Source organism: Chinchilla lanigera, unplaced genomic scaffold (genome assembly GCF_000276665.1).
Source record: "Chinchilla lanigera isolate Chin_1 unplaced genomic scaffold, ChiLan1.0 scaffold00007, whole genome shotgun sequence".
NCBI classification, from domain to species: domain Eukaryota; kingdom Metazoa; phylum Chordata; class Mammalia; order Rodentia; family Chinchillidae; genus Chinchilla; species Chinchilla lanigera.
In genome coordinates this window covers 6,197,988-6,223,998 of record NW_004955408.1, presented here as the reverse complement: position 1 = coordinate 6,223,998, position 26,011 = coordinate 6,197,988, and the positions used below count along the sequence as shown (strand labels likewise).

Below are 26,011 nucleotides of genomic sequence, written 5' to 3'. Positions count from 1 at the left end.
TTGGTTCATTATTAGTATTCTCTCCAACTGAATTTATTTTAATCCCACACAAGGATATTGTGTATGGAAGCTAAGTGTTACAGGCAAGACACCTACCCCTGCGAGTTACAATTCTGTGATTTCCAGGACTGTGGGGAGGAGATGCAATCATACGGTTGCCGTGTGCTGTGAAGTGCTCGGTCATCCATAACGTAGGAGATTCAAGGTGATTCATACGTCCATGTGAGGCCAGAAAAGCCACAAGCCAACATAGCAGCAGCTTTGACAGCTAGCCAAAGAACAGGTTTCAAAGTCATAGCCTGGAGGCATCTCAATTAATTTGCCTGGTAAACTGGGTTAGAATTACGAAGTTCCTCTCATCTTTCCCTGAAGTGATAAGTCTTTTATATGGAAATCTTTGTACATATGTATAAACTTGGTATGGCCTTAATGCTGCAGTTAAGGGTTTGTTTGGCTATCACCTTAAGCAGCGATCAGCAATCAGTCGCTTCCTTAATGTAACATTTTTACTTCTTCCTGGACACCCAACCTTGAACAAATTCCCTTTGCCCTTTTACTCCTCCTTGTTGCATGAAGTCATAAAAGTTATGGCAGTTATTTTTTGGCTTGTAAAAAAAAAAAATCTGCCGTTTCAAGATGGAATGTAAAATTTGTGTGATACATGTATATAAAAGTATATTTATTGAATCATCCACACCCCCATATCCATGCTAATTCCAATGGAAAAAATTAAAATTTTCTGAAATTTTCTGTGGTTAACTCTTTACTGTTTTGCTAGCCTTCTGTAAGAGAGAAACCTGCATATAACCTGAGAAACGTTTCATTTTAGACAAGCTTTCATGTGAGAAATGAGAATTCACTTGTTCATTCAAGAAGTATTTATTGGCAGGTGCTACGGGGAATAACAAAGATGACACACACACACATCCTGCCCATAAAGAGCTTACAGTCTTAATACGGGATAGAACACACAGGTGGGCTACACGGTCGGGGGTGCATTTTCAGTGAGATGAATCTAAGTGTAGAAAATGAGCTGGACTAAGAAGAGGTATTACGAAGCCGAGAAGGATTCAAATTACGTACAGAGGGAAAAGAGGTGAAAGCCTGCTGAGGTAAATGGCAAGATGCAGCTGGGCGCCGGGTGCAGACAGGAGCGAAAAGGGAGGCAGGCGACTGCACTTGCCGCCTGGGTGACACCCTGGGTGACACTGGGGACGGGAAGCAGTGGAAGCAGCAAGACTGAAAACGAGGACAATCACTCTGCATAAACGCAAAGTGCCTGGGACACGCCAGGTGCAACACAAGGAAATGGCTCATTTCCCAGGCCGGGGACGGAAGAACCCAAGGACAGCCAGGGACTTCACTTCATCCTCTTGGGGGCCACTCCCCAAAATTTCCCCATGATTTCCTCCACTGAGATGTCACAGTGCCTCTAAAATTTATTGAATTCAAAACCTTCTCCAGGTATGCTTCCCATGTACAAATAAAAACAAAGTTACATTATTCGACTCAGCTATCACTAGGGACTCTTAAGGTCTAACTGCATCTTCTGGGAGAATACAGGGATTAACCCACCACCCCCAGCCCTCTTTCTCTGGGAACTTACAGTCTAACAAAGCAGTTAAGCAGGTCACAGAATTCTAACTCTAGGCTGACGGGTAAGTTAGGAACTAGGAGAAAGGTGTAAAGTGCTCCAGGAACACAATGCTTAAATTACGAAGGTCAGGACAGAACCTCAAACAGAAGGGACAAGACGGAATTAGATGAGAATGAACGTGTTCATTTCAAATTCTGGACACATCAGTCCCCCAGAGGGATTCCCTATTCCTGTTGCAAATCTCTTAGGGTGAAAACAGCTCTTGAACTCGATCTTTAAAAAACTGACTTGGCCGATGAAGAGACTGGGAAGCAGGGTGCAGACACAAGCATATCTTCAGGGGAGAGAAGGCACTTGAATCCATGGGATCGGCAAGGGCAGCCTCACTGAGGGACCGCCAGCGGCTGAGCATGCTGGAGCATCGTGTCCACGAAGAACGAGAGAAACACCTGGAAAGGAACATCAGGGCCTGGATACATACATGGCGCTGCCAGGTACTATAAAAGGTACACATCTAAGACCAAATTGCTGCCCCCTAGGAGCTTACAGTTATAACAAGGTGGAAAAGCACCACAATGTACAGAATACAAACCGCTGCAGTATTCAGGAGAAAATTACAGCTGAGTTTCAGCTACTAAAACATCAGGATACTCAATAGCCTTCTGAGAGCTAGTAGTAGGCCCATCCCTGAGGGGAGCACAAGGCAATGTCCTTAGACAACAAGCCCGGATCGGGCTGGGCATGAAGACAGCCCGAAGGAAACAGAGAAAACTTGGGTATGAAAATGGAAATCGAGAACGGACTGGATAAACACGAAAAACGTGGTGCCTTCCTTTCTCTGCCCACATCCTGATCTTTAGCAGCTCTAGCCTTCTATAGGGAACCTCGCCTGCTCCACACTTCCTCTATAAGCAGATCTGGGACTCGGAGCCATTAATATATCTCTTGTAAAGCGAAGGTTAAACAAACCACCTCTTAATCCCTTCCAGCATTAGTGATCTATGACTGAAAAGTTCCAGGAGTCTCTGCTGTCCACTGTGGTAGGTAATCATCAGAAAGGGAAGGAAAACTTTAAGGAAACATCCTGATTTTTCTCAAAATACATTTTTTTCCATATAAATCACAAACTCCTCTCAGCTAAATTCTACCTCCACCCCCAATCTTTTAAAATGTCACTTCTATCTATACATGAATTTATTTTTGAAATGTTCCATAGCTACTCAAGTTAGTGCGCACCAAATGTTAAGGGAACAAAAATGTCTTCTCCCCTATGTCCTTACGCTTGCTTCTTGGTATAATGTCTCCATTTAAAAGGACACAATCAGTGTATATACAATCTTCATAACAAAATTTTAAAATGTAAACAGATCCGAAAGTCAAACAGGAGACATCAAAGCTTAGCGAGAACCAGTAACCAAAGTGGCTTTAATTACAGTATTAGTTTAAATTATTTCTATCCATATTAAAGAGGATATAATCTCCCCTTTTTGTTAATTACTACCAAAAATATAGGCAAATGCCCCATAGGTAGCTTCTTGAAAATTACCGAAGTAAATGATGAATGTTTGGCAAACATTTTTAATTTACATTAGAGGAGGGGAAAACTTAAGTCACAGGTAGCATATCCCTTAAAATCTGGGACATACTTCCAAGTACTAAACGTGTACAGATTTCTGTAGCTGGCCAAATCATATAGTTTATAACGAGTTTCAGGTGGAACTATTTCCCAGTATTACTCTCACTTACATCGACCTAAAAAAAGTTACTAGGTTCAAGTCAAAGTAGAGAGGAAAAAGACTGGCCTAAGTTTTCAAAACAAGCCGAATTAACCTTGAAAAATAAACCTTGACTCTAAGCCAATACACAAAAAGGGTATCAAAACTGGAACGGGTTGGGGCTGTCGGTGACTTCCAGTCAAGCTTACTCGTGCAGGGCATATTCTGTGGCTAGTACGTATATGAAATTTCACATTACCCTGAGCTACAGATCCACTAAGCTTATGAACAGAAGTGTTTGTCTCCTCCATGTGCCGCCACTCCTCCTTATCATCCAGAGTCCACACGTCCACCAATGGTCCCCAAACTCCCAACATCGCAGTGAACAAATACAAACCCCAAAGGTATCTTTAAAGAAAGCCAAAAGCTTCTTAAAATCAGAACTATTTAACTTGGTTGTCATCTAATGTCACATGGCCACTGGTAGACTAGCAGCTCTATCCTACCCTAATCCCACAGACATTGCCTAAATATTTCTAGAACACTGTGGAAGGTTCTCTGTCCACTGCCTACCTTTGGTACATTTGGCAGTCAGCTAAAACCCCATATTCAAATAAATATTGATATTCCTTCTTTACAAGGTTAAAAAATGCTGAACTAAAAACTCAACAATTATCTCACCTGCACGCAGTTCTGCAGAGATTCTTTTAAATAGCACAAAAATGAAACAGATCAGTAGATATGACAACTGGAACTATTTAAAGAACTAATTCACTCAGCATAAACCATGGTCTACAAATCTAAACTTCACAGAGGTTCTATTCTAACTGCTTTCTATAAAGTGCAACCCTTTTCCACTAAATCACTAATTTCTACAAGGGTTTTCCAAAAACAAAGTTGGTACAGAAAATTACCAGGGAAGGCAGTTATTAAGTGTCAAACGTAACTTTAAACTCACCTGAATTATGTTATAATAAAATACTGTGATCACCCACATCCAAATTTCAAATGTGTACTAATGTAAACCAGATTAAGAAAACAATTTTAAGAAACTACTGCCATCACATAGGTTTTATAAACATCAAAAGGAGACCTACAATAAAATACAAATTCTATAATCTTACTTGCTCTCAAGAAAATGAAGACCAGCAATGCTAAATTTGTTCTGAATATCTTCCAGACTAAGGTCTCCGTACAGTAGTAACTTTGTTACAGGATATCCTACTCAAGCCAGACACAGTGGCACACACTTGTAATCCCAGGAAATGTGTTTCTGAGATGATGCAGTGACTTCCTGCAGTTAGGTTACAGCAGCATGCAGCAGACAGACTGCCACACTGCTCCACCTGGCTGAGGCAAGAGTCTGGGGCCACACGGCTAGGGAAAAAAAGAAAAAAAAAAAAAAAAAAAAGGAATACCCTGCTCACTAAATATGTCACTTAACTGTAAAAAGATAGGCATTGTACTTGTAAAGAAAAAGCAACAATTTTAAGGACAACCTTTTCCTTGCTATCTGCAGGACTCTGAGGCCTGGTCATGTAACTGTTCTGATGCCATTTCTCCCATCGGCTGTTTTAGTGGTAACATCATACAATCCACACGGGAGGCTTGAGAATGGTTTTATAAAGTGCAGCTGAACTAATGCTGTGGCAGTAACTGACTCAACCTAAACTGGGTAATTATTTTGGATTATCCTTTTCACTGCTCCAGAGCAAGAGCTCAGAGTCAACTTCACATTGAAAGCAAAAATATTTTTGGTAGGCTAAGATCTATTTATTTTCAACAGATCTTAAAAGATGAACCAAAATACTGAACCAAACTAAGATGATCTAGTTAAAACACTCATAGGTCAAGGGTCTGAAGCTCAGGAGCAAAGAACTACTACCATGCTACAGATGAGCGTCTACACTTGAAAAACCCGCAACAGTGAATGTGATCATCTGCTGTTCTTACAGAAAATGTCGCCCTCACTCAACATCCACTTCCTAGCTGTGCGGATGCATGCCTCCCTAAGTTCTTGTCCTTATCCTACATGCGGTCACATAAACAAGGGTGCTAGGATCCAGTACTGAGCATAAAGTTAAACCCCACCTTGCGAGTCTAATATTATTCAAAACCCCACAACCAAGCCAAATCTGAAGACTTGGAGTTACTGAGGAAATGTGTTTCTGAGATGATGCAGCGACTCCCTGCAATGAAGCTACAGCAGCGTCCAGCAGACTGCCACACTGCTCCACATTTAAACACATGCACACCAAGGCACGCACTCACAATTCAGTACAAGTAACAGGAAGGGAGATCTTCTTAGAGCAAATGTTACAGTAATTCCTAAGAGGTATTCACATTCCCTAATTATCTGAGGCCCATGTCAGGACAAAAGACTGCCCTCCTTCAATCAGCTCCCTGATCCCACCCTACCGCTCACCCACAGGAGGAGTACAGTGTCCCAGGCGGGGCGGGGCTGCTTCGCTTGTACACAACATCCGGGATGCTTGGTCCCCAGCCAGGGCAAGTGAGAAGTGGTGTCATACCCCATAGCCCCTCTGAATCTCAAACTTGCAAATGTACTCCAGGATGGGGTGTAACACCACGCCTTGTTAGTGCCCTTAAACCTCTCAGTGGGGTAAATTTCTTTTTAAATAAACCGAGGAAAAGAATCAATTGAATATTTAATTAAGAAAAATAACTTCTAAACTATAATTTACAACCTTGAAGTTCTTTTTTTGAAAAGTAACTCACAGCCAAGTGTAGTGATGGTGGTGGCACCCATCTGAAATCCCAGCACTCTGGGAAGTTGAGGCAGGAGGATCAAGTTCAAGCCCAGGCTAAGCAACTTAGCCACTTACAAGAGCCTGCCTCAAAATAAAAAAATAAAAATGGCTGGGGAAAAAGTTCAGTGCAAAGGCCGTGGGTTTAATCACTAATAGTTAACACTAATGTACACACACACAAACTCAGGCTAACATTTTTCATTTTACCACAAGCTTAATATAAGCTACAGAGATACAAACTGAAATCCTCCTAATTATCACTGGCCTGGGCCAAATAAAATGATCACAAGTTACTTAAACTGACCCAAAACACAGCCGGGTGACTTGAGTTACTTAAGTTTTCTTTATGTGAAGGAGATGCTACCGATATTCGTATATTTAAGGTACTGGGACCAAACTGGTAACGTTACACTTCATTTTAGTTTTAGCTAATCCTTTCACAGCAAGCCTACAGTTTCTCACTAACAGCAAAACAAAACATTCCTATTTCTATGCACATGCTATCCTCAAATGACAGTCCTAAAGTTCACCGCTGTTAATAAGAAAGTAAGTTAAATTCGACCAACCTGGTTACCCTTAGATTAGTAATGACAAGTTACCACACAAAGGTTTATTTCACACAGGTGTAAATAAAACCTTCACCCACCTCACACACAGCACTCAACAAATAACATAACTGTAAAATGAGTATTATTAGTCTATATTGCCAGATTAAATTTTCTTCCAGAAATATTTTAATAAAAATTGGCCATTTCCAAGAAACACCCACTGCATGCCCATCAATAAAAGAGAACCATAACAAAATAGGAAATTTACCATATGGCTATGATTTAAAGAAAAAAAACTGCAGACACTTGAACACATCAGTTAAGTCCAATGTTTAAGTCACATTCTTTCTTATGGACTATGATTAGGAATCTGATTAGATACCAAAATAAAACCTAATACAAATGCTCAGCTATTTGGGTCAAAGAACCTCTACAGAAACGTCTGTCCTCAAAGGCATTCCAGTTTGAGACTCAATTTAGAAGAATAAGGCATAACAAATGTTAACAGAAGTCATATAAGGTGAAGAAAGAGGGAGTCTACAATTCCTCGTATCTCTGAACCTAATAAAACAAATCTAGATTTATTTTTCTTTAAACAATTGCCAAGAGTGGAATTTCAGATAAATAGAAGGCACAACAGTTCTGCTCTGGTTGTTATTCGGATTTGAAGGGTTAGTATTTTTTTTCTTTTTTGTTTTTTTAACAAATACAAATGAAAAATTCTACTTCAAAAAAAATCTAACAGTTCAAGAAAAGCCTATCAATTGCATTCTAGACATTCAAAATCTATCTTACAATTTAAGTTTCAATAGTAAAAACAGGTTTTAGAACTGCTTTGTGATCAATAGCAAAAGAAAAGTTCTATTAACACCTTTTATTCAGTTTTTAACCATATCAGTGAGGATAGAGTTTTTCAAATTTCCCGTATGACCATTTTTCAACATCAGAAGATAGTCATGACTCTCAAAGAAGAAACGATTTGGATTTTCCCTGCCTCCAAAATGTTTATCAAATCCTGTACTTCTCACAGGCTTTTGAAACACGTAAAAAATAAGTAAGAAATATTCCAATGAATGAAACATACCAAATGTCAGTAATAAGTGACACATTCCTTTGGGGAAATGGCTGTTTGTTTAAAAAAAAAATCCAGTCTGTATATGCAAAGTAAGCAAGGAAATGCAGTCTTTTTTTTCTTCTTTAAAAATCTGTTACTCCTAAAATATCGTTCCATAAAATTGGAAGTAAAGGACTGAAAGGCCAAGAGAAAGAGGAGAAAGGGAGGGAGCACACACCATTAACACAAAAAAGTAAAATTATACAAACTGAAGCAGTTTATAACAGACTGGGGTCACACTCCCAGACACCGAAGGATGGCTGGCGAAATTCACCGTTCTGCAGGAGCTGGGGTTCTTTGCTTGGTGGAGACCGGTGAAGAGCAATTCACTGCCTTGGAGCAATCCCCCGTCCCACTCCAAAGCCGGGCTTCTGCACCATTCCTCCGCGAGGAGGGCCTCTCATGCCACCGCCCAGCCCACCTCGGGGGCCTCCAGGTCCGCGCAGGCGGTTGTCTCGACGGTCTCCTTCCCTGGCAGCGCGCGTCTTCTTCTCTTCCACATTCAGACGGACTTCACCTCTGAACATGATGGGCTGAAAGAACCAAGGTGACCGCTTACTCAGAGTGCTTACAGGAATAGCAGCTTACAAATCAGCCAAGTCCCCACAGTTCTTGTTCTGAGTTCAGAAAATGTATTCTTCCCATTAAGAAAACAGGAAATATGATTTGGTATGAAGGCTAGTTCGAAACACCCAGCTTAAACCCACCACAGCATTCGTATGGTTTAAGTATCTCTCGTTGTATATAACAAATGCCACTTCTTCACAGATTTAGAGGCTTCCGGAAAAACATCATATAGTATGAAAAGATGATACACTATATATTTATATAAAAATATATATACATAACAAAGCCTGTAGGTTATTACACTAATGTAAATAAAGCTTAAAGACTTGTAAGTGAAGGAAGGGCCAAGGAGGTTAAGGTACCTATTTCACGGCTCACAACAGCAGTGAAGAAGAGAAACGCAAAGCAAGGCCTACTGACTGGGCACTGAAAACCTCTATGCTATGGGACAGCATATCACATACCGTGGTCATCAGTGTTATGTAAGCTACTCACAAAAATATTACTGAAGGGAGTACAGTAGACCGTTACCAGTCTAGTGAAATGTAGAAAAGCCAGTTCCTGAAAGTACAAAGGAGTGATCAAAAAGTACAACTCCCAGGCAGGTTTTTAATACCAATGGCTAAACATGTTGGAATAAATTATATTTTAACTCTAAGACACAGTGGTAAGAATGTTCTCATGAACTAGGAGTGAGGCAGGTAAGGGGCCAATAAAGACAAAAAACTGCTTACCCTGTTGCTAAGGACCTTCTGCACAGGCTCAGAATCATCAAACACGACAAAGCCAAAGTTGGGTAACTTCCCACCGCTGTTTATGCGCAGCTCCACCACATTCCCATAACCTGCAAGCGAGACCCACAGCAACTCTCAGGTAAAGGAGCAGCGCATCTCCCTTCATGCATCAGGCATGCACTGTCCCGTAAGGCAGCCACCAGCTCCACGTGGCTGAGCCCTTAACTGTAAGCTAGTTCAAAATGAGATGCAGCATGAGTAAAATATACAAGAGCTCAAAGACTGTGTTTTCAATCAAATGCGAAATACAGGCTGAATTATGACTACTGAAAACGTTTGCAATCAGAACGGTTTTCAGATTTTGGATTACTTTTGTATTTTGGAACCTTTACACATGTACATACTGAGACGCCTTCCGGATGAGATCCAAATCTAAACATGATATTTATTTGTTTCATACACACCTCATGCAGACAGCCTGAAGGAATTCAATTGTCTGTGTAAGGTATGCGAGACGTGTGCATTCTGACTGTGACTCGTGACATGAGGTCAAGTGTGGAGATTCCCACTTGCAGCACACTAACGCTCAGAATGCTTCAGATGCTGGAGCATTTAGATTCTGGCAGAAGGAAGCTTAACCTGCACTTCCTAACACAGGGATACCATGGTCCTCTTCAGTAACTGGTTCCAGAAGACACAATAGGCACCAACAATGAAGAATATCAAACGAACAGTTTTGGCTAGAAAAGGTAGTGAGTCACAGGTCAATCAACACCATCAAGTTCTAGTTTGCAGGTCGGTACCAAACAAATGCCAAGTGCCAGGACAAAATTTCTGAATCAAATGTATCCAGTACCAAATCTGCTGAGATCTGAAGCAGTGGAGCACCAAAGTACAGTATGACTACTTTTACTCATTCAAATGATACTGCTTTAATACAATGGGTTAAACAAAATGTCATTAAATGCTGCAGTTTCTCTGTATTTTAACATAAATCCTGGGAAGACTTAAAATTACATATGCTGCTCATCTTCGATTTCTATTGAACAGTAAGTAGATAAACTGTGTTTGAAACTTAGCAACCTACTTTGAAAGAAATCTTTAAGTTCTGATTTGTCCACCTCATGAGGCAGGTTACCAATGAAGAGCTGGTGGCTGTCAGGATGTCTCACAATTCTCCGGGGTTCAACATCACCTTGCTCCCCAGCCTCACGGACTTAAGGAGGAACAAAAACAGCAATGAAAAAGTAAGTTATCTTTGTTCAGGGACTATTCATATACAATAGTTTTCTCTCTGCCCTAAATTCCATTAGCTCTACAAGAAAAGTGTGCACCAGTATCAACTGGCCACCCCAAAATAAGCCATCACTTCAGAATCACCTGAACTACAGAAATCACCCAGGGGAGCTCTTACTTGGTCTGGGTCCCCTCTGGGGAGGAATATTGATTCGTTGTTCTCTCACTCTTTGATCCCTCTGAGGCCTCTGCGGTGGAATCTGAGATTCAGGTTTAGACTCTGGACGGGGCTAAAAAATGTTTAAGTTAATTGTTGTGTAAAAAGACAATACATGCTTTTTTTTTCCCCAGGTTTTTTTTTTTGGTACCAGGAATCGAACTCACGACCTTGCACTTGCCAGGCAGGCGCTGTGCCGTTGAGCTAAATCCCCAGCCCCCGATCTTTTTTTTCTTATGAAGTCTTTTAAAAGGTAAGGCTGGGGCTGGGGATTTAGCTCAGTGGCACAGCGCCTGCCTGGCAAGCGCAAGGTAGTGAGTTCGATTCCCGTTACCAGAAAAAAAAAAAAAAGTAAGACTTAACCTAAAGAATGATAATCCCCACATAAGTTAAACACCTTGTACCCTTTTCTTCTGCTCTATATACAGGTTCCCATTCTTTATTTAAACCCTGGTTGAAACCACACTATCAAATACAAGTGATCTGGGGCTGGGGATTTAGCTCAGTGGCATAAGCACCTGTCTGGCAAGCGCAAGGTCATGAGTTCGGTCCCCGCTACCACAGAAAAAAACAAAAAACAAAAAACAAAACCAGAAAACCCAAATACAAGTGATCTGCCTCAAGCAGCAGTTTGATTAGAAACTTACCTGTGATGCCGGTACTTTCACAACATGAGGAGGTATCCCAGTAACAGGAACAGCTCCACTAGGAGGAAGATTCTTACTGGTCACAGATGCCCAAGAAAATGTCTAAGGGAGTAACAAACATTACATGGTGGCAATACATATCAAGACATTAACTCAACTTCCTGTTTAAAAACAAAAATCACATTCTCGTAGGCAGGATGGTGGTTAAAAATATACTGAGATTTTCTTTCACCTGCACACAAATTGAATGTGAAAATTTCCTGTGATGGCCGATCAAGGATGAGCCAAATATAAAGCTTAGGGGTCAAATAAGTAACTTTCAGTCAATTTCAAATCTGTGCATCAAATAAAACGCTCTCTCCAAAAACCTGCTCAGCTCTTCCCTCCCTAATTTACCCAATCTGTTGTATAAAGCATCATTCAACTGTAAGATCATCTTATGCATCTTTCTAATCTGTTTAAAAATTGTCTCTGCTGGAAGCAGTAGCACACACTTGTAATTCCAACACTCTGGGAGGCTGAGGCAGGAGAATCTCAAGTTTTAGGTCAGCCTGGGCAGCTTACTAGCAAGACCCCATCTCAAAAAACAAACAACAAAATAAACCCGTTATTTTGCTCTAAATATCTCATTTCCACTGCTGAGACTGTAATCCGAGGCATCATTATCTCCTACCTGGACTATTATCACAGCTACCTAACTGATCATCAATCTTCACTGCAGCATCTACAAGCTAAAATCATCTGTGTTTTTTTCTTAACCTGTGTGATGCCCAGAGAGCAAGAACTCTACTTGTTTTACCAATAACATTCTCCTATCTGTAACAATGCCTACCACAACGCAGGCACTTGAATAAATTGGTTTTTTTGTTTTTTGTTTTTGTTTTTGTTACCGGGAATCAAACTCAGGACCTTGTGCTCACCAGGCAGGCGCTTATGCCACTGAGCTATATCCCCAGTCCTTGAATAAATTATTAAACAAGTGACATCATAAAAATACTTACCCCATAAATATAGTACTAAAAATATCCCTTCCCAGATCACCAAAGGTAAAAATTCTGTGTTAACAAAAGATCCTAATGGTACTCATGACTAACTGAAAAGCCTCTAACTTTTGCAAACAGAAGTTTTTTTCTATTTCTATATTAAAGACATTATCAATTAAATTCCATCATATTATAACCCTAAAAAAGCTATGCCATTGCTATGGTTGTATCTGGATGTCCCCTCAAGTCATGCCGTCATGGGTGTGGGCTTCTAGAGTTTATGATTGATCCGTGGTCCAATAATGGAATTATGGGTGAGTGCTACACCAGCCCTACGGCGGATAATTTGCATACAATGTACGGGAGGGAAAGGGGCTGCTTGCTACCCCTTCTCCCTTTTTGCTCTTGTTACCTTTGCTGCTTTCTGGGTGCCACGAACTGTTGCCCCTATGTCCTGCCACCTTTCCTTGGAGCCAGCTGATTATAGACTGAAACCTTCACAAACTGCAAGCTAAATAACCCTTCCTTCCTCAGTTCTGGGCACCAGGTAGTCTGTCTCAGCAACGAGAGAAAAGTAATCAAGACAGCCATGCACTTGTATTATTATAAGCAAGTAATACTTTATAATTTAATGGACGAACTCTCCAAAAGACTAGGGGATTACTGGTATGGTGATAAAAATGGCACCTGTAATTTCAGGCCTAAGAAGCTGCTCGGGTTACCTGGGAGGGAGGGGAACACAGTGGTTACCTCTGAAGTTACAAAGCAATATGCATCACACCTCTTATCTGAGACATGGCCCAGTATTTAAGAAATGTCCCTGAACAACCAACATGAAAACCATCTACGGAAGTCAACCAAGCCAGGTGTGGTGGTACATGCCTGTAATCCCAGCACTCAGGAGGCTGAGGCAGGAAGATCACTGAGTTTGAGACCAGCTGGGGCCACAAAGTGAGCTCAAGGCCCACCTGACTGAACTGTGCAAGGAGACCCTGTCTCAAAAAAAAAAAATAACCAAGTATTTATACAGGAGAAAAAAAATATTTGTAAAAAAACTAGAATTATAATAAAAATGAAGACATGTTCCATACCCTCAAGTCCTCCTGTACTGTCTGAGCTATATCTGTAGGTGCTGGAGAAGAACTCTTCTGAGCATCCTCAGGAGCAACTTCTTCTAAAACAGGCTCAGACTTTTCCTCCTGGATTTCAGATGCAGGTTCTTGCTCTGGTTCTGGTTCAGGATCAGGCTCTGGTTCAGCAACAGGTTCCTCTAAATGTTCTTCCAGGTCATTGCTTTTACAGGAAAATTTGAAAACTATCAGTCTGCCTCCCTTGATTTAGCACAACTATTCCAATAATTAACTACAGAAAAATAGCTACTGGGGCTGGGAATACAGTTCAGTGGTAGACTGCATGGTCAGCGTGCGCAAGGCACCGGGTTGGACCCCAGCAAAGAAAGAAAAGTATCTCCCTCCTCCTAGAGAAGACCCAAGAAATGTGTATATGTATGAGTTTAAAAGAAGCAACTTTTGGCTGGGGATTTAGCTCAGCGGCAAAGCGCCTGCCTGGCAAGCGCAAGGTCGTGAGTTCGGTTCCTGGTACCGGAGAAAATCCAAAAAAAAAAAAAAAAAAAAGAAGCAACTTTTATAAAAGCATTCAATGAATAAATATTCAATGAAAAAAGTTTATTTGCTAAATTCTATAAGCAAATATATCCAAATACATCAAAATGAACCAACAACTGCTTCTCACTCAGTTGGAATTCTGAAACTATTAGAACTTACTTATCATACATCATAAACTCATATCTAACTGGTTTGGAGAAGGGGGAATAGGGAAAGGAAGTTACTGCTTTTTACAGCAATAGTTTTTTAAATCAATGTGCACATAATAACATTGTAATACTACACACTTAAAAATTAGGACAGGCTGGGCATAGCGACACACACACCTGCAGTTCCACCACTTGCAAGGCGAAGGTAAAGGACAACCACAAGCTCTAGGCCAGCCAGGACAACTACATAGTGAGTTCAAAGCCAGCCTGAACTACACAACAAGACCCTGTCCCTCCCCATCCCCTAAAACAGAAGTTAGGATAGTATATTTTTAGATATATGGCTTTTTCCACATGAAAAAAACTTATAAAAACACAGGAATTTGGGGGGAAAAAAAGATACTAGTTATGACTGAGGATAGCTGTTAAACTTCCACATAAACCATGAGCAATGTTGGATATATTAAACTCTTGATAAGAAATCTCATTCAACGCCAACTGTGGTGGCACATGCCTGTAATCCCAGCACTCTGGAGGCTGAGGCAGGAGGATCACTGCGAGTTCAAGACCAGCCTGGGCCACAAAGTGAGCTCAAGGCCAGCCTGAACTGCATAGTGAGACCCTATCTCAAAAAGACAAAAAAAAAACTCATTCAAAAAAAATTAAAAGTAATTTAAAAAGAAATCTCTGGGAGGCTGAGGAAGGAGGATCGCTGAGTTCGAGTCCAGCCTGGGCTACAAAGTGAGCTCAAGGCCAATCTGAACTGCACAGTGAGACCCTGTCTCAAAAAACACCAAAAAAAGAAAAAAATCTCAAATTTTTCATTTACAATCAGGGAAAAAAAACAAAACCAAAAAGCAAATGATAAGATACCATTTAAAGTCTTCATAGCACATTCAATTACCAATTAACAAGTTACACATTTTAAGTCAGTGATAACAAAAGCAAAACTTTTCTTCTGGAAAAACGAGACAGTGCAATTTGTTGTGCATCCCTAGAGATGCGAACATAATTTTCTCTACCTGACAGTTTGATCATAGAACGTTCCAGAATCATCAGGTACAACCTCAGGTGTCTGCTGTCTTTCTTCAGGCTCCTCTACTTCTTCTTCAGATTCTAAACAAGGAAAATACATTTAATAATTATAATTTCTGTTGCTGGGCATGGTGGCACATTCCTGCAATCCCAGCATTGAGGAGGCTGAGGCAGGAGGATCACTGCAAGTTCGAGGCCAACCTGGGCTACAGAATGAGCTCAAGGCCAGCCTGAACTGCACAGAGAGACCTTGTCTCAAAAACACCAAAGAAATTAAATTAAATTAAATTAAAATTAAATAAAATAATTGATGCTTAGTGAATTCACATACTCATTCTTTTACAATGTCTACTATGGGGCCACGGATATAGCTCAGTGGCATAAGTGTCTGCCTGGCAAGGGCAAGGTCCTGAGTTTGATTCCCAGTACAAAAAAAAAAAAAAAAATCAGTTGATACAATAATGTCTACCATGGTCAAAGAACAATGAAATAAATACACACATAAAAGAGAACAAGTCAATTCAATAAAATCACAGCTTAGACTTTCAGCACAGAATTGTATCAATGAGTGTTTTGGTTCAGAACATGAATCTCGGGTCGTATTTCCAGTAATCTAATGAGGCTCTTCCACACTACTAGCCATTGACCTTCTGCCAAAGACTGCGTCTCCGTGGCATACAAACAGTAGGTCAAGTACTTACGTAAGACTGTGTCTTGCACAACAAATATAAAGCACTTAAAACAGTCTCTGTCATATAGCAAATGTTCATATACTATTCGAGACGATTCTCTACAGGTCTTTTGCTACACATAGTCCATTCCTACCCTGTCTTCAACTGTATGGCAACTTTAGAAAAAGCATTTCCTCCCAGAGCCAAGGGGAAGCATTTTACTCTGTTTTGTAAAGGATTTTGGGCTACCTGGCTTTCCTCACAATAGCCCACCCTGTGTCTGTCGTCCGGGTGTACCGTCATCCTATTTTCCTTTTTTACTCAGCCCAAGCTCACTCTGCAAAGCCAGTTTCTGCCTAACTCTTCACTTTTACTTTTCAAATAAACTCTGTCACTACTAGGAAGGAAGGAAGGAAGGAAAGGAGGGAGGGAGGGAGGGAGGGAGGCAGGGAGGGAGGGAGGAAGGGAGAGAGAGAGGGAGAAGAGGGGAGATGAGAAAAGAAAAAACAAGACAGACTTGGGTTCCCTAAACTAGGGGTTCTGCACCTTTAACACAACTCACTGACTTCTTCATGGTGCTGTCAGTAATAACCCGTGCGCTTGAATTTAATGTCTTCTCCAAACATCCAGAACGTAAACTACTGTCAGTGTCAAAAGAGTAAAACCATAGCTCCCTCATGTCCTGAGATACGAATTATCAATGAGAAGAGAGTACAATGGAAACATTCAAGAAATCCGTATTCTATTAAGGTCAGTCCGACTCCATTTTACACATGTAGACAAGTAAGTGACAGCAGTTCCCTACTCACCCTCCTGGGGCTCAGTGACAAAGCCGCCAAAGACCTCATCTTGGTATCTGAAGATATCGTTATGAACATAGAATTTATTTGCAACAGAGCCCTGCAAAGCCAACAAGAAGTTGTCATTATTCAACAGGCTTTTAAAAAACCGAATCTCAGGTGACATAAAAAGAACTCAGAGGCGGGGCTGGGGATTTAGCTCAGCGGCAAAGCGCCTGCCTGGCAAGCGCAAGGTCATGAGTTCGGTTCCCGGTACCGGAGAAAAACCAAAAAAAAAAAAAAAAAGAAGAAGAAAAAAGACCTCAGAGGTATCACGTACATGTATGACCCTCCACAATGATGGTCATCATTATGTACGACATGTACTAATAAATTAAAAAACAAAATAAGCCAAATCATGCTATACAAATGGTCTTCATCTGTGAGAGACCGGGTCCTCACTCAGCAAATACCCGGCACTGTCTGGAGACATTTCCACTTTCATAACATAGGACTGCTACTATCCACAGCTATCAGATAGGCAGCAAGAGTAAAACTAAACATCCTGTAACATATATGACACCCACCTAGAAGAACTAGCCCAAAATGTCAGCAATCTAAGACTTAAAAGTCCTGTTTTACACTACACACGTAAAAACAAAATTATACTCAAATGTATTTTGTTTGCTTGAAACATTTATTTACACCATCAGATAGAAAGCTAAAAGCTGGTAGAACTCTATGAAGATTCCAAAATCAACTCCTCAAATTGCTAAGCAGCAGTCATACCCCTAACTCCAGGAGGTACTTAGAATTCTCTACATCTGTGTCCACTTTTGATTCCAGCACTCGAGGGTGGCGCAGCTGGAAAAGCGTGCTCGCACTCGGTTAAAAGACACGCTCCAGTTCATATTGGACAATGTTATTTACTGTTAACGTCTAAGACCATCTGCTCCTCCACAAACAGGTTACTGATCGACATATATACCCCACTGCTTACATGCATTAACAGTTTATATAATAATGCATACTCAGGCAAAGTTAGATTTTTTACTTTAAAGAAAAGTGATCTTGTTCAGTCTGAACCACTCTGGGCAAAGGTACCGACCCAACTATTCAGCATAAAATCTGGGGCCCTTTCATGGTAATCCTGACTGCAAAGGAAAAGAAAGCTCCTTGTAGAAACAGCTGATTCCAGAATCTGGGGCTGAAGCGGGCAAAGTCCAAGGTGAGCCTGGAACACCCTGTGCCACAGTTTCGAAGTGTTCTTCCAGGCCAGGGATATAGCTCAGTGACATAAGCGTCAGCCTGGCAAGCACAAGGTCCTAAGTTCGATTCTCAGTACCAAAAAAAAAAAAAAAAAAGTATTCTTCCAAGACCCAAAAAGGGTGGGAGGGGCTGGGATGTAGCTCAGTGGCAGAACACCCTGGGTTCAAGTCTCAGTAGTGCAAAGGAAAAAAGAAAGAAAAGGCAGCTTGAGGGGTTTACACTGCCTAGATGTGTCACACCTCAGACACAATATGAAGGTAGTAATGGCTTACAACTCACTTTATTTTACTTTGGTTTTTGAGACAGGGTCTTGCAATGTAGTTCAGGATGACTCTCAACTCACTGTGTATGCAGGGTGCCCTAGAACTCATGGCAATCCTCCTGCCTCAGCCTCCTGAGTACTGGAATTACTAGCGTATGCCACCACGCTTGGCTTTTATTCCATTTTTAAAACTAATCATTTGTGCACTTAAGTTTTAGGCCTCATGAAAGGTAAAAGGTACAAGAGAAAGAAACACCAACTAATAAATACAAAGGATAGGGTGAGAGAAGCTCCATTTGTCATTATCAGAATAGTAAATGACTTCAGCTATGAATGAATTAATGCCAAAGTTAGTGTAAAAAATTTGAAGATCAAAACAATTGTATAGTCTCAGTCTGCCACAATTTACAAATCAGAAAAGGAAAAATATGCCCGGGGGTGGTGGCGCATGCCTGTAATCCCAGCACTTGGGAGGCTGAGGCAGGAGGATCGTTCCAAGTTCAAGGCCAACCTGGGCTACAAATTGAGCTCAAGCCCAGCCGGAACTGCATAGCAAGACCCTGTCTCAAAAAGACAAAAACAAAACACAACAGGAAAGAAAAAAGTTAACTTTGCAGTGGTAAAACCTGATAAATCTCACCTCAAGGTACTCAAAGATAACAGGACTAAATGACATCATATACATCTTTGAGGTACTGAAAAATATCTATACATACGTGACTGTTCTTCAAAACTGTCAACAGCACAAGAAACAAAAGATTAAAGAAACATTACCTATGAAAAGAGGAGAGTGCTACCACAGCTAAATGCAATGTAGTTTTTCTTTTTTTGTGCTGCTGGTAAAGAACGCAGGCAAGTGTTCCACCACCGAGCTACATCCCATCCCTGTAACTGTGTACTGACTCTCAGACCTGGTTAAAACATACTGTAAAAAACAACACTGGCATACCTGCTGAAACTTAAACTGGGTGAGGTAGCTACACTCCTCCAGTCACTTCCCGAATGTGGCCACTGGGCTCTAGGAGAGTACTCCTTGCTCTCAGGACAGGCCCACCAAGTGTCTGAGCGGGACGAGACACATCGTGCCACTCCCTGACAGATGGTTTATTAGGAAAACCATGAGAAAGACGAGCAATCACAGACGCGGGCAGGAGCCGACAGGAGCACTAGAGAAGGTACGGGAGTCACTACACTGCTCTTGCAACCCGTAAGACTGAAATTTCAAAGGAAGATTTGTTTAAAAACACACACCTTCTTACTGTATTTCACTACTACAGCGTGAACAGTGACTACAGCACCTACCTCAGGAGCGAGGACAAACGTCTGCATGAACCTCCGCAGAGCCTGGTTGTTGTTAGACAGCAGTCCCATCACCTGGACCACCACACCGTCGTTCAGGGTAGCATGCGCATCCACGTGACGGATCTTGGTGTGGCAGTTGGTGAAGTTCTGTGACATCACTTTCCTATGAATTTCCTAGGGAATCAAAGACTTAATTTCTTAAAATTTATATAACCTACACCTGTACCAAATGCCCATGAGGAATATAACCATTATGTACTGCAAACATACTAATAAAAGTTTACACAACCTAAACAAAACCCAACACATACAGATAATATACTTAAAGTACAATACGGGGCTGGGCACGATGGTGCACTTCTGTAATCCCAACGTTCAGGAGGCTAAGGCAGGAGGATCGCTGAGAGTCTGAGGCCAGCCAGGGCTACACAGTGAGTTCAAGGCTATCCTTAACTACATGACAAAACCCTGTCTCAAAAAACCAAAACAAAGCAAAACAAAAGAAGTACAACACAGGCAGTCTCTGTTTTGTCTTTGGTTTTGTTTTCTTTTTGAAACAGGGTCTCACTATGCAGTTCAGGCTGGCCTTGAGCTCACTTAGTAGCCCAGGCTGGCCTCAAACTCGCAACTGTTCTCCTGCCTCAGCCTCCCCGGTGCTGGGATTACAGGTGTGCACCACCATGCCAGGGCTCCATTTTGTCTTTGTATACTCTACGCCTAGTGACCTCTCTTAAACCCTTTTAGGTAACTGCCCTGAATCAGCACTGTGAAAAAGCTTACAAAAGATGACTGCATGCTAAGACCAATTATCTTCTAATACAAAACCTTCAGAACGTACCACACAAAATCAACAAGTGTGACATCACAAGCATTCAAAGAAAGTATCATATGAACCAAGCAGTAATTAACTACTAAGTATGATGCACGGATTCACTGCAGTGTTACGGGTTACTTTCTCATGGCTTAAAGGCCTACACAAAGTTGCTACGCGTACCTTCTGTCCGTAGACTGCATCTGCAGGTTTTCCGTTTGAATCCAATCCGCCGTGGACATAGGAAGAGTTCTTTCCGTAAAACCTGTAATAGGAAGATAATTACTTGTCATCTTCAAGCTCCGTAAGACAAGTCTGGTACAAGTCGACCTCCCTGGCAGACTTGAAGACAGGAAGACACGTCTCCTCTTTTACATGCAGCCGTGCATCCAGACTCTGCTGAGTAGGGATGGCTCTCCTCCACGAGGCAGAACACTTACTTTTTAAGTCACAAGTTCCAGGTTTCAGGGCAAGATCATCTTGGGAAGAATCTTGGAGTTTACATTAGGAAAGTCAGTCACTTAAAACTATACTTCACGTTCCAACTAAGGAAAAAGACAGGCAGGCCGGGGGGGGCAGCTACTACACACCCCATCTCCCTGCAGTCCTCTGATACCCCAGAACAAGCGAGCTGTTCCCATTCAGCACGCGTTAACTCATCCAGGCAACTTCAGGAGTTTTTAACGTTTTTTACAGTAGGAATTTCGCAACGGGCATGGTGGCACACGCCTGTAATCCCAGCACTCGGGAGGCTGACGCAGGAGGATCCTTGTGAGTTCGAGACCAGCCGGGGCTAACTAAGTGAGCTCGAAGGCCAACCTGAACTGCATAGTGAGACCCTGTCTCAAAAAAAAGAAAGAAAACTTCAGACTTTAATCCCTGTAGTTCTAATTCATCTATATCCTCAAATTAAAACAATATTCCATCAGATAAACTACATGCAACAAAATGTGCATTTAGGAATAACTGCCATTAGTGTTTATCTGTTTTCCAGATACAAACATTTCTTCTTTTTGAGACACGGTCTCTATATAGCCCAGGCTGGTCTCAAACTTGTGGCAGCCAAGGCCTGGTGGCGCACACCTATAATCCCAGCACTCAGGAGGCTGAGGCAGGAGGATTGTTGTGAGTTCCAGATCAGCCTGGGCTACAAAATGAACTCAAGGCCAGCCTGAACTGCATAGCGAGACCCTGCCTCAAAAAGACCAAAAAAAAAAAAAAAAACCACAAAGAATAAAACAACACTTGTGGCAAACCTCTTGCCTCAGCCTGAAATACTGGAGTCAGTGGCGTGCACCACCACACCTGGCATAATAAACTTTTCTTAATAAACATGTACATATGTTATTTTATATCCTGATTCCATCTTCCTTACCCTATTGCCTTATTTCTAAAACTATTAAAAGAGGCCAGGCGTGGTGGTGCACACCTGTAATCCCAGCACTTTGGAGGCTGAGGGAAGAGGGTCACTGTGAGTTCAAGGCCAATGCAGGGCAACACGGTGAGTTCAAGGCTAGCCTGAACTGCATAGTGAGGCTCTGTATCATAAAAATAAAAATAAAAATAAAAATAAAAATACTAAGGCTGGGCATGTGGCTCAGTGGCAGAGTGGTTGCCTAGCATGCACAAGGCCAGTACTACAATGAAAATAATAATAATGAATGAATAAATAAAACTATTAGAAGGATGTACATCAACCAGAGAATCCATTAACTACCAGCTAAATCACTTTTCACTCTAAAAGACACTACACACATCACAGACAAATGTGGAGTGGACATGGCGCAGCATGTCTACAATCCCAGTACTTGGGAGGCTGAGGCAGGAGGATCTCTGAGTTTGAGGCCAGCCTGAACTACATAGTGAGACCCTATCTTAAAGAAAAGAAAAAAAATATGGGATAAGAGGATAACTCTTGAATAACAATACTGACAAGAAATAGAGTAATGCATTCAATTAGCTTGTTTTATTTTACAGAGGAAAAAAATTTCAAAATAATAGGTGGATAACAATGGTTAATGCATTGCATGCTGTTATTACATTACTCAGGTACAAGATATTGCTATGTAACTGTCCGCACAATACTAACACAACCCCTTTTTTTCTGGTGCTGGGATCAAACTCAGGACCTTGCACTTGCTGGGCACAGGCGCGTGTGCCGCCGAGCTGCACCCTGGTCCCCACCAACCGTTCTTTTCAATGAACTAACACAAATTAGTAGTATAATTATATTTTTTTTTTACTTTTTCTTCATTCTTTTCTCCAGTCCCCCATCCCCATTTATCTTTTCTTTTGAAGTTTCTTCACATTTTACAATACCTATTATACATTTTGGATCTTATTTACTCTTTCAGCTTCTCACACTAAAGAGACAATACGATGTTTACACATGTGCATCTGGTTTATCTCACTTAAGAGTATGGTCTCAAGTTGCATCCATTTACCTATAAAAATCTCAAGTTTATCCTTCTGTATAGCTTAGTACTCCACTGTATAAAAAGACCACATCACTTTTATCCACTCCTTGGTTGATGGGCATTTAGGTTGTTTCCAAGATCTCATTATTACAAATGGAGCTGCTATAAACATAGGTGCACACATATCACGGTAGTACACAATGCCTTTAATTCTGGGAAGATACCCAGCAGGGAATAGCTGGGTCAAATGGAACCTCCAATCCTAGCTTTTGAGGAACCTCCACACTGATCTTCACGGTGGCTGCACCAGTCTGCACTCCCACCAGCCGTGGAGGAGGGCCCTTTCTCCCCACAGCCCCGCCAGCATCTGTTACTGGTTGATTCTTGGTAATGGCCATTCTATCTGGGGTGACGGAGTCTCAGTGTTGTTCTAATTGCATCTCTCGGATGACCAGTGATGTTGGACGTTGTTTCCTGCATTTATTTGCTGTTTGTATTTCATCATCTAGGAAGTGTGTATTCATCTCAGATGCCCATTTTTGGACTGGGTCTTCAAATCTGGTCTGACTTTTTTTTAGTTCTTTGTACGCTCTCACTAGTAATCCTTTGTCTGAGGGACAATTAGGTTCTTTCAAGACCTCTTTTTTAAGCTACAAATTTATAACTTCTAAGGACAGAGAATAAAACACAACAAGAAGGCAGAATAATAAAGGGATAAAGAACAGTTTAAGCCAGGCGTAGTGGCGCACGCCTGTCATCCCAGAACTTAGGAGGCTGAGGCAGGAAGATCACAACATGTTTGAGACCAGTCTGTGCTACCCTGTGAGTTCAAGGCCAGTCTAAACTATATAAGGAAACCTTGTCTCAAAAAAAACAAGAACAGTTTAAACAGTTTAAAGGCTTATTCTACCCCCTTAGAAGACATGTATCAAAAGATTTTAAGTCCTTTACGCTTTTGTACCTACAATTATGCCTTACAAAATAGTAAGGATAGGCTGGGGATATAGCTCAGTGGCATAGCACCTGTCTAGCAGGCTCAAGGTCATGAGTTCGATTCCCGGTATACATAGACAGAAAGGAAGAAAAAGAAATGGAAAGGATAAAGAGAAACACGTAAAGTGTTTCAGAAACAAGGCTTAAAAAAAATACTATTTCCGTTTTCAGAAAAAAAAAAATTATGGTGCACATATATGTGCAGATATATAGGTGAGCTGTATCCCTGGTCCCCACAAAACCAGAAATAACTCCCTGAAAATAAATTTATAAATTTTCTTTTATACCTCATAATCATGTAATATGCTAAGTATAAAGAAACAAACAGTTCTGGTTTAGCAAATATGCACTATGTAACAATATGATATTTTTCTACACATCCACATAGGCAGTTTTATACAATGCAACACTATAAAAGAAGTACTGGGGTAACCCACATCATAAGAAAATTAAAGTATACTATCCCTCTTTAGCCACAAAAATAACATGATACATGTGCTGCCTTGAAAAGTGACCTCAGATTATCAAGTAAAGTCATCTTAAAAAGGACAGTGTTTTGAAACATAATTGTATCTACACAGAAAAACTGTTAAGTGTAGCATTACCAGATACTTCCAAAATGTGTTTTTTGCAGTGCTAGAATTGAACCCAGGGTCTCTTGCATGGTAATTATTCTACCACTGAGGTATACCCTCAGGCCTTACAAGTCGTCTCTGGAGGTTTTGTTTTTTGAATCAGGGACTCACTATGTAGCCCAGGCTGGCCTCTAACTCATGACAATCCTCCGGCCTCTGCCTCCCAAGTGTTGGGATTGCAGATGTGTACCACTATGCCCAGCTACCTTCTCAAATTTTATACCTCTGTGCTTTTAACTTACAACACGCATACATCGCTTCTACTAAAAATATATTCCCATTTTTAAAAGCATATGACACAAAAACAAGTTATTAAAGAACACTCTCAAATCAAGTTTTATTCTCTTGTTGGGGACAAGGTCTTACGTAGTCAAGACTGGCCTGCAGCTCACTCTGCAGGCGAGGTTCATCTCCAACCTGAGCTGCAGCAACCTCACAAGTGAGAGAATTCCAGGCAAGCACCACCACAGCCAGCTTCCAATACATTCTTCCTAAACATGGGATGATTATCCTGTGATGCCTCCTGTCTAGATGCTCCCCCAAAGCCTCATGGGGTTTTTTCCTTCGGAGTGGCTGAATCTAGAGTATGTGAGTGATTCGTTGTGCAATTCTGGGATTAAGGGTAAGTGACTGCTGGGTCAGACCACTGACTGGACTGTCACTGCCTCTATCGCGGTAGACTGGATACAATAAGAGACAGAAAAAGGCTTGTTTGGGGGTCAAGGACATAGCTCTCTGGCACAGCATCTGCCTGGCAGGCTTGAGGTCATGAGTTGAACTCCCAGTACCCAAAAAAGTAAAAGGCTTGTCTAGCTCTCCCTTGTTGCCTTTGCCATCTTCCACCTCCATGAACTGTTGTCCTCAGCCATGTGCCACCCTGCCTTGAAGCCAGCTGATTATGGACTTAAACCTCTACAAACTGTGGGCTAAATAACCCTTACCCCGTTTTAACTTTGGGTGCTGTGTATTTTGTCTCAGCAACAAGAAAAGTAACTAAGACATATCATTTCACATTTTCAGATATTACTTTTTAAGTTCAAGTAAAGTCTATTTTTCTTTTCTTTTCTTTTTTTGTCTTTTTGAGAGGTCTCGCTATGCAGTTCAGGCTGGCCTTGAGCTTACTTCGTAGCCCAGGCTGCCCTCAAACTTGCAAAGATCCTCCTGCCTCAGCAGATTATAGGCGTGTACCACCAGGCCCAGCTAATTTTTCTAATACATCATTTTAAAAAATTCTTGTGACAGGCATGGTGACAGATGCCTATAATCCCAACACTCTGAGAGGGCTTAGGTAGGAGGATCCTAAGCTTGAGTCTAGCCTAGGCAATTCAGCAAAATCCTGTCTCAAAAAATACAAAAGAGTTGGCGGTGTAGCTCAGTGTGAAGGCTCTGGGTTCAAAACATGGCTGTCACGCAACAATCCTACAAGGCTTACAATGAGGAGTGGGACAGTCTCAGAGACAGCACCAGACGAGAGACGTCTTACCGATGCAGCATGTCTGGGGCCTGGTTCAGCAGTGTGTAATACTGTCTCACAAATTCCCGCCCGACCAGCAGGGGACTAGGCTTCTCCATAACCATTGCTTTGGTCAATTCAACCTGGAAAAAAAGAAAAAACATTAAAAATCAAGTTATGTCCAACCTGAAAAAAATCCGTACATGATAGGGCTGGGGATGTAGCTCAGTGACATAAAGCGCTTGCCTGGCAAGCCTGAGGTCATGAGTTCGATTCCTGGTACCAAAAACAAAAATCCTTACATGATATAGTCCAACTTTTTGTGTAGTTTCTTTTTTGATGATACTACAGATTTGAACACAGCGTCTTCACACTGAGCTATATCCCGAACCCTTTTAACTTCTATTTGAGATAGGATCTCCACAAGTTGCCCACCTGCATGATCCTCCTGCCTCAGCCTCCCAGAGTGCTGTCATCACAG

At 41.4% G+C, this 26,011-nt stretch overlaps 1 protein-coding gene across 1 annotated transcript; it reads right to left on the bottom strand.

Moving 5' to 3' along the window:
* Positions 1-863: 863 nt before the first annotated feature.
* Positions 864-26,011, bottom strand: G3bp1 (GTPase activating protein (SH3 domain) binding protein 1). The gene is made up of 12 exons (XM_005376172.2): positions 25,966-26,011; positions 25,561-25,673; positions 20,216-20,297; positions 19,222-19,395; positions 16,419-16,509; positions 14,926-15,019; positions 13,221-13,422; positions 11,147-11,248; positions 10,461-10,572; positions 10,134-10,262; positions 9,047-9,156; positions 864-8,278 (listed from the first exon to the last, which is right to left on the bottom strand). The coding sequence occupies exons 1-12, from the start codon at positions 25,969-25,971 to the stop codon at positions 8,072-8,074; spliced, it is 1,422 nt and encodes a 473-aa protein (XP_005376229.1). The 5' UTR covers positions 25,972-26,011; the 3' UTR covers positions 864-8,071.

Coding starts and splice junctions, on each gene's coding strand:
- G3bp1 (XM_005376172.2), bottom strand. Junction 20,298..25,560: donor GCCCCAGACATGCTGCATCG/GTAAGACGTCTC, acceptor TTCCTATTACAG/GTTTTACGGAAAGAACTCTT. Junction 10,263..10,460: donor CCAGAGGGGACCCAGACCAA/GTAAGAGCTCCC, acceptor TTCCTCCTTAAG/TCCGTGAGGCTGGGGAGCAA.